Genomic DNA, 14,899 nt, shown 5'->3' with positions numbered 1-14,899 from the left:
ACACCCAATCCGCCCCTGGTAAAATGTATACTATATATTCTATAGTATAGTGTAGTGGGAAACAAAAACAATGTGTATTATAGAAAATGATTTGTGTTTTATAAGTTATCATCAAACCTCTCGCGCCAAAACAGCTGCGCCAAAGAAACCATCGTGCTAAAATGGCTGCGCCAAAAGGTCGTTTACCCCTCTATATTGTTGATGTATAGGCCCAAGACGTCTCCAGACGAACTACATTCTAGATCTTTGTGTTGTTATCAAGCTTATTTATAATGTATAAGATGCATTAAAGAACATTTTAGTCTCGAGATGTAGTGAAATGATAGCCCAATGTCACTTTATACACTAAATTTCACTAACTCCCTCTATTTCTTTGTACCTCTTTTTCTTAATATAAAAGGGGGACAACTACCGAGATTGTTTTATTAATATTCAAAGAATGCGAATACTAATACTTATCTCCCATGACAAATACGCCACGCCTTTTTTTTTAGCATGCCTTTGAGGCCTACAAAGTAAATATGAGATGATGCTTAGGAGAAGGGAATGTGGGGGGGTCTTGTGTAAGATAAGAAGTAAGTTTTTAAGGGAGAAAGAACTCGCTGTGCTTTTTGCTTGCAACCTTGGTTTACATAGAGAGTTTTCAGAAATGTAAAGCTTAATATAGGCATAGAGTCAACATGTTTTATGAGACAGAGGGTGAGAGATAGAAGGCAGAGAGAGAGAGAGAGAGAAGAGGAGAGAGAGAGAGAGAGAGGAGAGAGAGAAAAGAGGGTATATTACCAAATAAAATAAAAACTTGACATTTTCATCTAGTTATAGAATGATCTATCAGAGGAATGTCTTTTGAAACCGGTTTTCTTACCATTAGCACAGAGTAGTGGGCCTTACACTTACCCCATCCCCCAGTGTGTATAGACACGACAGATTGTACGGGTGTTCTGACGACCTTCAATGCTGCCCCCCCCCCCCCCACCTCTTCATTATATTTTTTTACTTATTCATTTACTGTATAAACCAACGGTCCTCAGTGCACATGTTAGGGTTTACATTCACTATCTCCCCCACCCCTCTCAATCTTAAAACACTAATTTAAAATAATTGTCAAGAGTATTAACTCTCGACTTGTGCTTCTAGCCAGCCCATCTAGTTTCCCTTGATCAGTAGATTTAAATTTTTAAAGTTATCACTTCGATGTTTGGTGAGATGTTCTAAGCTTGAAAGATTAGTTAAGAACAGGTTTTTAGTTCCTAACAAGGACAATCACATGCATGCCTAGTATACTTACAAGATATTGTACTCTTTCATGCTTAACGCCTTCAATTAATTCCAGTCAATTAACAGGGAAAGAAATGTTCTTGGATGGTTGTCTGCTAATCTGTTAGAGACCCTGGTCACAAAGTGAAGGCTCGATGTTAAGAACTTGGGGTGGAAAAACACAAACAGTTGAGAACCGCTCAGCTGAACAAATAATACATGCTAGCTTATAAAGTAGGCCTACAGCTTATGTCACATGACATGTGCTAGCAGAAGAACATGACAGCACACCTTTTTTTAATCGCTCGGCCTCTCAGCTATTAATTAAGCCCTAAACTAATTGAATAACTTCCCCTACCCTGGTAGAATGGGGCTAGGGCAGGATGTTAACATGACCAATTGGTCAAGGTTCAGTGCCCTGATAGCTTCCTAAATTTCATCATGTAGTCTTTACTATTTTATTCCAACATATCTCCTCAATAAACTCCCTTTTAATATTGTTTTTTTTTTCCTTAAATAAGGTTTGAAACAAGTGAAGAAAGTATCTCAAACAGTATTTTTTCTGAAGGGCAGGTTAAGTCACCAAATTGAAATATCAACATCACAAATTGTTACATAGATAAAACACATTATAATTTTTTTTTTTAAATTTTACTATTAATACTCATTATCCCATTCGCTGTTCTGCTGTGCTTAATTTTCACAAAAGTTCAAGGTTATCACCCCTGAAATTTTTTTCCCACTAAGAACATAGCAAGAAAATGAATGTAATATCAAGAACCTAGAAGTCTTCTACTAACCAGTGCTTTATATTCTTCATGTTTCTATTAGATTTCTGTGTTAGGTAGGTCATTTTGATGCCCAATTGTGCTTGATTTATCTTTGACCAATAAATCACATTAAAAAATGTGAATACAATTCACATAGAATAATATTGCCAAAATAGCTAATTTGTTTGCTTTGTCCCAAGAAGTTCCATACTAGAGATCAGGGCCTGCCTTAATTTGCATTTAGCATGTCACTATCAATCATGGCTTTTATAGATGTAGAATTTAAAGGGTTAACATCTTTAGTGTATCATAGGATTGATGTAACTTTAACCCACTGACACCTATTGTATTTAAGTTGCTTCTTATGCAAGTTGTAGAATAAATGTTGATAAAATGATCTAATTAATAGTAATAGTTGTTATTGTTAAAAAAAAAATTAGATGAGCACCACAATTAGTAAGGCCGGCCCTGTTAGAGAAGTATGGTCATGTGTAGCTCAATTAGTGACTTACAAAAAAAGTGTATATTGGTACACCTTTTAAAATTGTGTAAATAAATTATTGAATTATGTCATTATTTGATGTGCAAAGAATTTAATTAAAGTTTTAAAGGAGATTGCTTTTGGAGGTTTGAATAACTTGCATCCCATGTAAAATGCTACAGCAGAATACAAGTGATAAACATCATACCTCAGTCTGCAGTAAATTACTAAGTAAACAAATCACTAAGTTAATACATGACAAAATTAAAAACAAAAAAAAAAAAAACGAAGTAATTTGTTATCGTTAAAACCTGTTATGTCGTCTCCTTTCCATTAGGACTAAAACAGAAAGATTTTAAAACTCCTTTATTCCACTTTGGGTCAGAGTGTTACAAGATCATCTGTCATCATCCAGAAGTACATAGAAGTCTAAGTCATAAAGCGCTGGTTCTGAGTGTGTGTTTCGTGTGTGAATGTTGTTCAAATTTTTCATCTATACTGTTATTGTGCAGTAGTTACACTGAGGTTGTCAATTGTAGTCAAACTTAATTTCCATTTGAATGGGGATCAATAAAATTATCTTATCTTATTTATTTAAAAAAATAAAATTCAAGGGAAATCACTTGAAGATAAGCATTACACTAACCATGTTAAGTTGTCTTCTCTTCAATACTCAGGCCATTTGTTTCATTTTTTTTAAAACATTGAGCAAATATAAGACAAGACAATGTTATATATTTAAAAATCTGCATTAGTTTTATTCATGTCCACCAATTCTACCAATGCATATTATAGAATATAATTTTAAAAAAAATGAAATTTGATGTGCACTAAGCTATAGCAGAGAAATGGTGATACGAATAAACTTCATTGCAGTTCAGAAAAAAAAAAAAATTGAGCTTTTGTATGTAACATCACTAAACAAAGTACCCGGTAACAGAAATAAAATCTAATTTTGTGGTAATTTAATAAAACTTGGACTAGAAACAAAATTAAATTACGATCGCTACAATTCATTCTAGTTTCAGTTAACTATAAAATCTATCATCAAATCATGCTACAGAAAGACAAACATAATTACACACATTTTAAAATAATGTAATCATACAATCAAATTATGTAAAGGCCAAAGTGCATTGTTATATTTTTCTATACAAATTCATTTACCTTGGCAATAGTAAATCTTTACATATTATTCAATCTTAAAAATATATTTATATTAAAAGAAATACTATAAATACATTTGCACTTAAGATATTCTTTAAGTGACATTGCTAAATATATCAGTTTAAAAAAAATACAACCACAGCATAAAAATTATTTACAAACTATATGTTGTTTTTTTCTTCAATATTTTATATTCAACTACAAAAAACATTTTTAAAAAATACATCCACAGCATAAAAAAAATATTTACAAACTATACGTTCTTGTTTTTTTCTTCAATATTTTATATTCAACTACAGACTAGATTTTATAAAGTGGGGAAGACTACTATTATTCTATTAATGTCAGCAACACAACTCTGTATATGTAAATATCAAAACTGGGTCAACAAAACAAAAAATAAAGCAGATTTTAAAGTTCAGAATAAAAGAACAATAAGTGCATCGATCTTACATCATTTAATGGACAAAAATGTTGCTTCCCTATTTTACATCATTTAATGGACAAAAATGTTGCTTCCCTATTTTACATCATTTAATGGACAAAAATGTTGCTTCCCTATTTTACATCATTTAATGGACAAAAATGTTGCTTCCCTATTTTACATCATTTAATGGACAAAAATGTTGCTTCCCTATTTTACGATTTCAGTAAATCAAATTTGTGGATGTCTGTATGGATGGAGGGATAGAAGAATAAAAGGATAAATAAATAGAAAGCAGATAGATAGATAGAAAAAAGATTGATACATAGATAGACAATGTTCATTGACCAGAGTACTAGTGCCTTGCCTGACACCATCAAAAGAGAAGAAAAAAAAAGCTAAAAATAAACACCCAGCTATCTTTACAAAGTATGTATTCATTACACTTAAAAATATAATTGAAAAAACATCTCCAAGACCTTTACAAGAATCTATTACAAAACGAAATATGATTTGACTTGATTAAAATCAGAGCAACGATATGGTTGGATTTAGTTTTGAGATAGAAAATTCAGAAAGTAAAATAAATACTAAGTCTTTAATTACTGAAAAAATAAATTCTGTATGAAAGTCAGTGACTGTAAAAAAAAAAATAATTTAAACCAAAATAAATCATTACCTTTTTTTTAAATTTCACCTCAAAATGATTATGAACTAGAGAATAAAAAAAAGGTAAAATTCTAACATAAGCATTACAAATATTTCAGAACCTAAGCAGGCAAATTTGATTTGATTAGTACTTGCTTTTCAAGCTAACTCTCTGCTGAGTAATTAATAATTTCATCAAATAGGCCAAATAATTAGATATAATCTCTGTTGAATAATTAATTTCATCACATACATACCAAATAATTAGATTTATTAAGTTTTTGAAAGTAAATCTAGGGATTTGTTCTCCAATTAACTGAATATAGATTCTCAGAATTGGCCTTTTGAGCAGACGGCAACAGAGAAGGTACACCACTGTCAGGAATGTCTTTGTTAGGCCTGCCAGATTTACCTTTATAATTTAATGTTGGCTTGGGAGGAGGATAGATGGGGCCATCTGGGTTCTGTGTGGAAAAAAAAAAGGAATTACGAAATAATACAATTTATAATCTTAAGAACATGTTAATTCAAACAGAATAGTGTAATTAATATATAATATAAATGTGACTTACTAATGGGAAATAGATGACTGTTCCACTTGTTTTCTTCTATAAAGTGAATAAAAGTAAAAATAAATATTTCTCATTAAACAAGACATCACAAGTTTGAAAACAATGACCATTGACATGACTAAAAGACTTTGTAAATGTACTAATCAATTTGAAATGTAATCATGCACAAAATACAATAAAATACAACGCTGATAATATTCAGACTTTGTACCAGTACATGTTTTATTTGAAACGCATTACAGCCCAAATTAAAAATATTCATGGGGGATAACTTATGAAATGGTAGCCACTCTGTTAACATTTATCATACAACTTTTACCTTCTTTGCCCCTCCCCAAAACACTCGACAATGTTTATTTCAAAGAATTGACAGGAAAAGATTGATCAAGTTTTAAATAGACTACATTGAGAAACTTGAAAATAAAAAGACTATGGCAACTTAAATATATAAAAAATGTATAAGTTACATGGACTTGCATCCTTCTACCAATGTCACCATGTAAACCCAATATCACTAACCCTTTCAAAGATATTTATGTCAAACAGGAAAAATTATGAGAACAGCCCAAGGTTAAACTATGCAAGGATATATAAAAGCTTTCAATAGCAATACAATTTGAAAGACCAATAATCTTAGACAAATATTAATATGTAGTATATACATTGATTAACAAAAAATGAAAAAGGCATGCGATTTTGAATTCTGGTTGCTAGTAAAAAAAAAATAACAAAGATTTACTGCTAAGGGGTGATCGACTGTATAAAAACTACAATCTGATCTCGTAGATATTAAGCCCAATCAAATAAAATATTCTTATGACTGACAGTGAAAACTTCTAAACTGTCTAGACAAAAGCTGGTAAATTAAAGCCCAGCATACAGACACTCCTAGTCCAATCTCAGGTTATGATTACATCTCAATAAATGTTTGGGTTTGTTTTTTTTGGTACAGTTAACTGAAAAGATTGTTTTCAATAATTCATATGAAAGACATATGTGTGGAGAAGTATGGACATCACAATAAATTAATTTTACCCAAAAAATATCAACACTATTTACACTGTATTAATGTTCTACCATATACTAATCACTTTTTGGAAATGTTCTCTACTATTATATTCATAATAAAAATAAATTGTTCAAATAGAACAGAGAAAGCAAAACATAAAAAAATATTGAAATTATTTCTCAGATAAATCTTAGAATGAAATGGAAGGACTTAGAATGTCATCATAAAATTGAGGCGACAGAATAGAAAGGAAAACAATTGTTTTAACTGTGACAGTTATATAACTGATTTACTAATATAAGCAAGGGTCTTCTTTCAGATTAAATCATAATTAAAGAGTAAATATTAAAATCAGTTGTTTTTGTATGTACTTGCTCTACAACTGTGGAAATTATTTTATTCAAGATTGAACTGTTTTTCATTCAGGAGTACAGTCATGAGTGTCCAAGTCATGTCAGAATTATGTTACAGTAGGAACGTGTTAAAAAAGATTTGACAGACTTAGTCTGCTTAATAAGATATAAAAGAACAAGATTCAATTTCTGGAAATATGACAAGGAATAACTGAGTCTAACACCTTGCTGACAGCTCCATTGCACCAACACCCATGACCAATAAGCCATTTAAGGAAATATGTTCTTTCTCTTAATCAAACTTACTTGTTTAACAGGTGTGACCATCTCTATATTTTCACTTAAGCTAGGCCTGAGAGGCAGTTTACGTTTCTGTATCCTACCATCATCACGAAAGGGATTGACTTTTTTCTCACTTGACTTGAAACAGAAAACAAATACAAGATCTACAATGGTGTTCATAATTTAAACTCACATTCATATAGCTACATATAGTATACATGGGAAAAAATGTTTAATATAAGTGTTATTTTCTATTAACAGGATGGGATAGAATTGGTACCAGTAGTTCTGTATATTGCATGAATATTATTTTGGTATAGTTTCAATGACTGTTAATTTCAATCATTTTTTATTTTTTTACTTTAAAGTATATAGAACAGCGGTTCTCAACCTTTTAAGTTCGGCGACCCTTTTTACAATCCCCCACTCTGCCGCGACCCCCCCCCGGCAAACACACAGCAATAGAAGAGTAGACAATAACATTCCATATTATCGATGGTCTTAGGCGACCCCTGGCAAATGGTCAATCGACCCCCAAGGGGGTCGCGACCCACAGGTTGAGAACCCCTGATATAGAATAAGTTCTAAGAATGGTTTACAATCAAATATGTGAGTATTTATACCTGCCTATTTCCTTTGCTTTGTTAATTTTAAGTGGGTCTTTTTTTAAATGTTGTTACACCTTGTTTGAGAGTGATCAAAATTGGCAAAGGTAAGCATAAAATATTATCTCTTCCTGAAAATTTGGAAATTATTTACTATCTATCTGCTATTTCTTGGATTTATGACATTGGACGACCGACCATTTATGACATAAGGAAAAATAAGGAGGAAAAAAAAGAACATTTTGTGAAAATAGATAAAAGATGACACCTAGTGAAAAACCAATTAATTTAGTTTAGGAAACTCTTTACGATTAAACAGGAAAGGAACAGATACGCTATGATTTTTGGAGATGTTTTACAAGAGAAAGCAAATTTTAAAAAATCATGAAATAAAAAAAGATGATTTCTGTGCTAGTGAATGCTGGTTTGATGAATTTAAAATGCAGTAAGGTATACATTTGTTGCGTATGTGTGGAGAGAAATTATCTGACGAGCTAGAAGTTTCAAACTTTATTAGAAACTTAAACACCAAAATCACTAAACTAGGGTGTATGCCTTTACAAGTGTACAATGCCCATGAAACCAGCTTAAATTGGCAGCAACTTCCAACATCAACATTGGGAACAGTACTTACCTCATTCATATTCAAAGGGTTAACTGCATCCCTGATTCTGCTCAGCTTATCCCATTCAAAGCTGTTTTCCTCAGGCTCATTGGCGCAAGCCATAGCATTGGGAAACACACCAGCTAAAAAAGCAAGAAAAGATTCTTTGGACAGATTTTGTGACATGCCAATGAATCTGCTTCACCATACCCTGGCTGCAGCTCAATCAGAGTATTGTGACAAAGGATTTAACTTGCTAACGTCAAAGTAACCAAAAATAAAAGGAAGACATATGTTATCAGGCTCAATATAGCTGCCTGGTCATGTGGTATGCACATTAAACTGTTGTTCAGTCATCTAGATGATCCCAGGTTCATACCCTGCCCCCCTGCCATCTACCGTTGTCTTGCGATAGTTTGGTTTAAAATGTACATTATTTTTAATGCTGAATTTAACATCCGAAACATCTAAAACATATTACAAACAAACAATTTACAATATATGATTGGACTGAACTGATAGGCTTGTAATTTCAAGGTACACTACAATAGCTTGAAATAAATGAAGTACAAGAAAAAAAAAATATCTTGCTTACATATAACTTATATAAAGGCAGAACCAGGGACCCAATTTTACTGACAGAAAATGATAAATTCATTATAGTAAAATTAGGGACAGCCCTGACCAGGGTGCAAACCATGGACCCTCTGAGTCGACAACTTTGCCTAACAGCAACACAAGTACCGAATGAACAAACCATTTAACTATGCAGATTCCCAGAAAAAGAATCTTTTTGATCGCTTGTTTTTTGCCAAACTGCTATTGCCACCCAGAGGTCAATGGTCACAATAACCACCAATTTTCACCAACAATCTTAACAGAGTTGACATAGACAGACAGCTGTTAGGCATGTATTAGACAAAGGCTCTATTTTATTTTAACTGTATACATCTCAAAAGAATAAAATAAATGCACTACATATAAGTTTCAGGGAGTAAGAAGCAATCAAGCTGTAAATACAAAGCTACGTTGCATCATTCATTGTTTCAGCACTTAGCTTCACATTGGTATTCAAGCAAACAATTTCTTAATAGTCATTTTATCCTTTTACCATCCCCCAAAGAAGATACTTCCAAAAAAATACCAAAATATTTTCGCTCCCTTGTGATTACATGTAAAATAAAAGACTTCAGAATATTCCACTTAGAAATTTTTCACTGTGAATGTTGAATGAATGTGCATAGTGTAATTCTACATTTAAAATGTCTTTTTTTTCAGTATCGTTGAATAACTGTACAATGTGCATTAGCAAAAAAAAAATCGTTTGGTACTATTAACTTTCTAATATATTTTTTGGACATTTATTTGAAAATAAGGAACTGGGAAAAATGTTTTCATTTTAAAAGAGAAAAACAAAAAAGCTTTATCACCTAAGACGAATGATCCCAGGAGGCTATGACTGAATTGATAATACAATTTTACAAAAGCAAAGATTTACATGACAAAATAAAGCTGCTACAAACTTCATCCTGCATACGGCGACAGCTGTCATGACATTTAACCTCAATCCAGTTTAAAAAAAACAATTTAAAAGTTATTAAATAATTTTTTTATTTTTTATTTTCTTCTTTTCATATTTTGAATCTTTTGCATCAATGTGTACGAATAAATAAATGAATAAATAAATGAAAAGTCAAGATGAAACTGGAATGTTTAAATTGCTATGACACTGAAAACAACAAAAAGTGAATATATACAAACACAATCTGAATCCAGAGTAATTCTGGAAACGTCAATCTACATGTATACAAAAGCACAACAACAAAAAAATAAAAACAAACTATTTACATTCAAAATGTTATTTGGAGAAGCTTTTAAAAGCAGTTCAACCTGTCAAGCTTAGGATAGTTCTAGTAAGAGACTTAGCTCAAAGATGGAAATTCTTTTTTTTTTGTTTTAATGAAAACAGTACCCAGAAAAAAAAACAGCTAAATAAAACTACAAAAAAAAAAACAACATCTTAATATTTGTTAAAAAAAAAAAATATTAATAATAGATTATTTTGCCAACAAAAACAAATCTATGAAAATGATCGAAATTAATGAAAAAATTAAATGAGAGCTAGTGAGAACTTTAAAAAGAATCAATCAACCTTTTTTTTTTTAAAACAGATGAGATTTCACTAAAGAAACTAAGGTCAATGATAAAGAGAACACTGGCCAATATGAATCAATATTTCAATTTCTATTTGCTTTCATTGGAAAACAAAAAGCGAGCTATTTTACAAAGTTTTTTCTTTAAAAGCTTTAATAACTTACGTAGAAGATCTTTCATGGACTGCAGGGATGATGTTGGCACTCTGTCTCTTTTCAAAAGAGGTTCCTCTTCACACTTATCGGTGGTGGATGACTTTCTTAGAAAACTGAAAACACAAATTTTCAATATTTTATGTCATAAAGAAATAGCAGTGGGTTTGCCATGTATTGAAAATTAGAGGTGAAAAAATTAACAGTTTTCAAGACACACTAATAAATGAATGACTGAAGACCAACTCACTGAATCCAAGAGTGCATATAAAGTCAGTGAAAAAACAACAAAGGAACAACAGGTACTTAGTACCTGACTGATACCTATTTATAAACATCATCATCATTTTAACAATTATATAAGATATGAAAGTAAAGCAATTTTTTTTTTCACATTATTTAAAAAAAATCATAGCATGTAATTTTGTATCCTGTAAAATAAAGTTAAATGAAATAAAATTTTGACAAGCACATTTTATAATCATTGGATAAGGCCCAACCAATAAAAGAGTATACAACATATATAACATAGGAACTTTCATTTTCTTGTTCAATCTGAATTCTAAACAAAACCAAATCTCCTAAATGGAAACATTCCAATTTACCAAGCTCTCCCAGACTTTGTTTCTTCTGTCAATGTTTTCAGTGAGACAGTCACAAATGAAGTATCTAGTGACGGGCTAGACTTTTCTGGGCTATCATAACCTGAGGAGAAAATAATGAGTACTGACATCACCAACATCCCAATGACATCTTCTTTTTTAAGCAAGTTACGCATGTACATAATATAGTTGCACACAAAAATAATATTTTATTATTATCATCAGGAGTTACAAGAAAATAATATTAGTTCACGTTAAATTCATTGTCCCTAGCCATTTAACAATTAAATTTATACATATTTATTTTAGTTGCACAAGCCCTTATTACAAATTAGTTGCTCACTAAAGAAATAAAACTTTTTTTCATTTCAAATAGGGAAGCATGGTAAAGAGGCTAATTGCGCTTGAACTTGGCTTGGCTACCTATGAAGGGGGCTCAAGGTTCAACACCCAACTTGGGCAGAGTTGTGTTTACTGAGTGCCTGAAGGCAGCACGGAAAAAACTTCTCCTAGATACCCCCCTCCCCCCCAACTGAGATTGAACCAAAGTGCTCTGAGCAAGCTATAAGCATGAAAGTAACGCTATATAAATGCCATAATTTATAATTTATTTGTCATGGATCAAATAAAATTGTTTCCAATTTTTTCATATCATATATTACAAAAAAATGCTAATGATGTATTTAACATTGTGATAGATACCATTATTTTCTTTTGTAAAGAAAAGAATAAAAATTACCTGAAGACAATCTTGGTTTTGTTCTAATGCTATTTGTCTCAGTCAATGTATTTTTTCCAGAACAAGATTTATGAAGTGTCAACTTATCCTCTAAAAAAATGAGAAATAAAAATCAAACACAGCTAATGAAGTCAAGGTGATTATAATAGGGTAGTTGCTGTCACAATTATGAATGGAACACAAAATATAATACTCAAATTAAACATTAAAAAATAAAAAATTAAACATGCGTTCAAGGCATTATTTACTTTGTTGTGATGGCTCTTTCAGAGGTTGAAGGACGCAGCTCTTGTCAGATTTTTCTGTCTGCTGCTTCTGCAAAGTCTGCAGCTGTTTTACAGTCTCATCAAGGGAGGTAGTCAGTCTGCTGATCTCTGCAGCTGGTATTTTGAAATACAGAAAAAATTCACTTTATATTAACTGTCTTTCAGTGATAATGAGAACATTAGCTGTAATGGTGTCATAGATTTTGGGGTTTATTTAAATTTAACAAAACCGAACTAAAAGACCTGTTCCCACTTCATTTACGCTCATCACAAAACTGTGTGTAATTATATTTTGTGTAATATATATTTCTGTCAGCTAGTGTCCTGTGGAAAGTCATTAAATAAGGATGTTTGCACTAAATTTATTAACAAGTGGGGCTCCAAGCATAACTCAAACAATATATTCGGCCATCTGCAACAAAATCTTTAGCAATAGTGTGAGGTATCAGTTCTTGTTATTCTTATTAATTTGAATCATTGTACTTGAAGCATTGTTTGAAAGGTATGTTGTGTTAAAAATAATTAAATTTCAAGTCATTCTATCGGCCCTGCTTCAGCGTTTCATTTTATCATATATCCCTATATCCCATTCAACAGGGAGAAAACATTAAGTCATCATCCCTAATGTTTTATGACACTATCAGTAAAAGTTAGGAAACATATGTTATCTTAAAAAGAACTGATTTACCGGAAGCTTCATTTTCTTTTTGCATCTGATCATTTTTGAAAGTGACTTCCTTGTACTTGGTCATTAAACTGTCCATGTGGACTTTCATCTTCTGGTTGGTGTCTTTCTCAATGGTCAGTGCTGAGTTCAGGTTGCTGATAGTCTCTCTCAGGACCGTCTGACTGTGCTCATGGCTGGAAGCCCGACTATTAACCTTCTCTAGCTCTTTCTGACAAAGCTCTAGCTGTAGACATTTATTGCATGGTAAAAACAAATTGAAATAGGTCTTAAAGAGTTTAAAAATCTAGTTCTGTCTTTTATGACCTTCTTATGTAGCACTTCCCACAAATGATGAAACTCTGGGGATAAACTGACCTGATGCAGTAAGTTCTGCTTGTCTTGCTCTAGTCCCTCCATTTGTTCTTTGAGTTCTCCAATCTGAATGTCTGCTACAACACCCATGGACTCTCCTGAACTGTCAAGCCTCTCTGCGGGGAAACAAGATAACTAGCAAAGCTTATCCAAGATTAATTTGACATTAGCAAGACTAATACATACAGATGCATACAAAACTTTAATATAGAATAAATGAAGATTGCAGTAAACAAAAAAATTATTCAAAATACTATTCCAGATTTCCCTGAGTTTATAACTCTAAAACTCTGAAAGTAGCAGAGCACAGAGCTTGTTTTCTCATGACTTTGCTCTGTGATTTTCAGCATAAATAGTCAAAACTTGCACAAACAAAAGCCTCAAGAGGATTGCACCTAAAATAATACTGGAAAGCATAAGAAAAATCACTGATGCTCACCCAAAACTTGACCATCAATCATTCTTCCTTGAAGTTCTTCCAGCTGTTGCTTCAAGTCCGTGTTACTGTCCCTCAGGACCTCCAGCTTGCAGCACAGACACCGCTTCTCATCCTCCCATTGTGCTTTGGAACTGATCATCACTTGCAGCTCATCCTGAAGCTTCTGGACTTGTAGCTCCAGTTGGTGCACAGCATCTTTGAACTTCTTGATGACGGTTACATCAGAGTCCATAGTCTTGATCTATAGTTTACAGAGGAAGAGATTAACTGTTGAGTTTAAATAGGAGATGTGCTGAACTGACAGTTAATTATAGCCTGTGGTGTTTAAATCAGCAGATTACCAATCCCAATTAGCTGATTAAATAATAGATCTTGTAACTAGGAAGGTTAGTGAAATAATATAAAAAAAAATAAAGCAGACTTTGGTTCTCATTTCTTAGAAAATAATTCAACCAAAGATTATTCTTTCTAAATATTCTTAGCACATCCTACTGCACAAACTTGGAATAAATGTACAAAGTAGGTGCAAAAAAAAATGATTGTATTGAACACCAACTTTTGGATTATTTAGCTTTTTTTTATGTAGGTAAAACAATGGACCATAAATTAATGAGTTGAATAGTTTGTTATAGGATGGCTGCCTGGTCGTGCGGTTTGCGCGCTGGACTGTCGTTCACATTTATCGATGGTCGAGGGTTCAAACCCTGCCCGCTCCCATCCCCCGTCGTCCTGCGGGAGGTTTGGACTAGGAAGTAATTATCTTCAACTCTGAAGGAACATCCGAAACATGTAAAACAAACAAACATTTTATTAATTTTTTATTAAATAATTTTATTAGTTTTTCTACAAATGTTTTCTTGGACAGTTGTATTTTCTGAGCTATAAATTGTCCTAAGACCTCAAAGAACAATTTTGTATTTATGTATCCAAGTAAGTATGAGGAAAGTATAGTAGAAATCAAATAATTCAAACTTTTACTTACTTTCTGGTGTAATCTTGAGATTTCCTCTGCATGCAATCTGTTGTTTACTTCAAGTGTTTCACATTTTTCTTTGTATTTCTCCAAGGAGTAGACTTTCTGCTTTAATCTAAGCATAAAATAAAACATGAAAGAAATTGACCCATTCCTTATGAGACCATGCAGACTATGAGGCAGACACTGTGAGCTCTTGTTTCTGTGATTCCACAGTTAATAAATGACGAGGTATAGGATCGACCAGCACAACTAATGTGAAAGCTTTTGTGTATAGGGAAGCTTTCACAAAGGTTCAAACCCAAGACCCTAGGTTCAGAAGCTCTGCTCTTTTACTACGCTCACACACACACACACATCCTC

The 14,899-nt window shown here is 32.3% G+C and overlaps 1 protein-coding gene and 1 long non-coding RNA gene across 4 annotated transcripts in view; one reads left to right on the top strand and one right to left on the bottom strand.

Moving 5' to 3' along the window:
- Positions 1–1,905: 1,905 nt before the first annotated feature.
- On the top strand, positions 1,906–11,829 carry LOC129927625 (uncharacterized). Its single transcript, XR_008779237.1, has 2 exons — positions 1,906–2,101; positions 11,457–11,829. It is a non-coding gene; the product is annotated as an uncharacterized LOC129927625 (long non-coding RNA).
- The window catches only part of LOC106075742 (putative leucine-rich repeat-containing protein DDB_G0290503), a 28,001-nt gene continuing 15,904 nt past the window's right edge, over positions 2,803–14,899 (bottom strand). The window contains exons 11-22 of one of the 3 annotated variants that reach the window (XM_013236639.2): positions 14,546–14,651; positions 13,564–13,804; positions 13,128–13,240; positions 12,774–12,996; positions 12,068–12,199; positions 11,820–11,909; positions 11,084–11,183; positions 10,491–10,594; positions 8,203–8,336; positions 6,988–7,101; positions 5,320–5,355; positions 2,803–5,211 (exon numbers count right to left, since the gene is read on the bottom strand). In XM_013236639.2, coding sequence (XP_013092093.2) covers positions 5,041–5,211; positions 5,320–5,355; positions 6,988–7,101; positions 8,203–8,336; positions 10,491–10,594; positions 11,084–11,183; positions 11,820–11,909; positions 12,068–12,199; positions 12,774–12,996; positions 13,128–13,240; positions 13,564–13,804; positions 14,546–14,651 — 1,564 coding nt within the window. In that variant the 3' untranslated portion in view covers positions 2,803–5,040. The remainder of the gene's footprint in view (positions 5,212–5,319; positions 5,356–6,987; positions 7,102–8,202; positions 8,337–10,490; positions 10,595–11,083; positions 11,184–11,819; positions 11,910–12,067; positions 12,200–12,773; positions 12,997–13,127; positions 13,241–13,563; positions 13,805–14,545; positions 14,652–14,899) is intronic. The other 2 variants (XM_013236645.2, XM_013236653.2) reach the window with 2 other exon arrangements.

Source organism: Biomphalaria glabrata, chromosome 8 (genome assembly GCF_947242115.1).
Source record: "Biomphalaria glabrata chromosome 8, xgBioGlab47.1, whole genome shotgun sequence".
Classification (NCBI taxonomy): Eukaryota; Metazoa; Mollusca; class Gastropoda; family Planorbidae; genus Biomphalaria; species Biomphalaria glabrata.
This window is presented reverse-complemented; position numbering and strand designations above follow the sequence as displayed.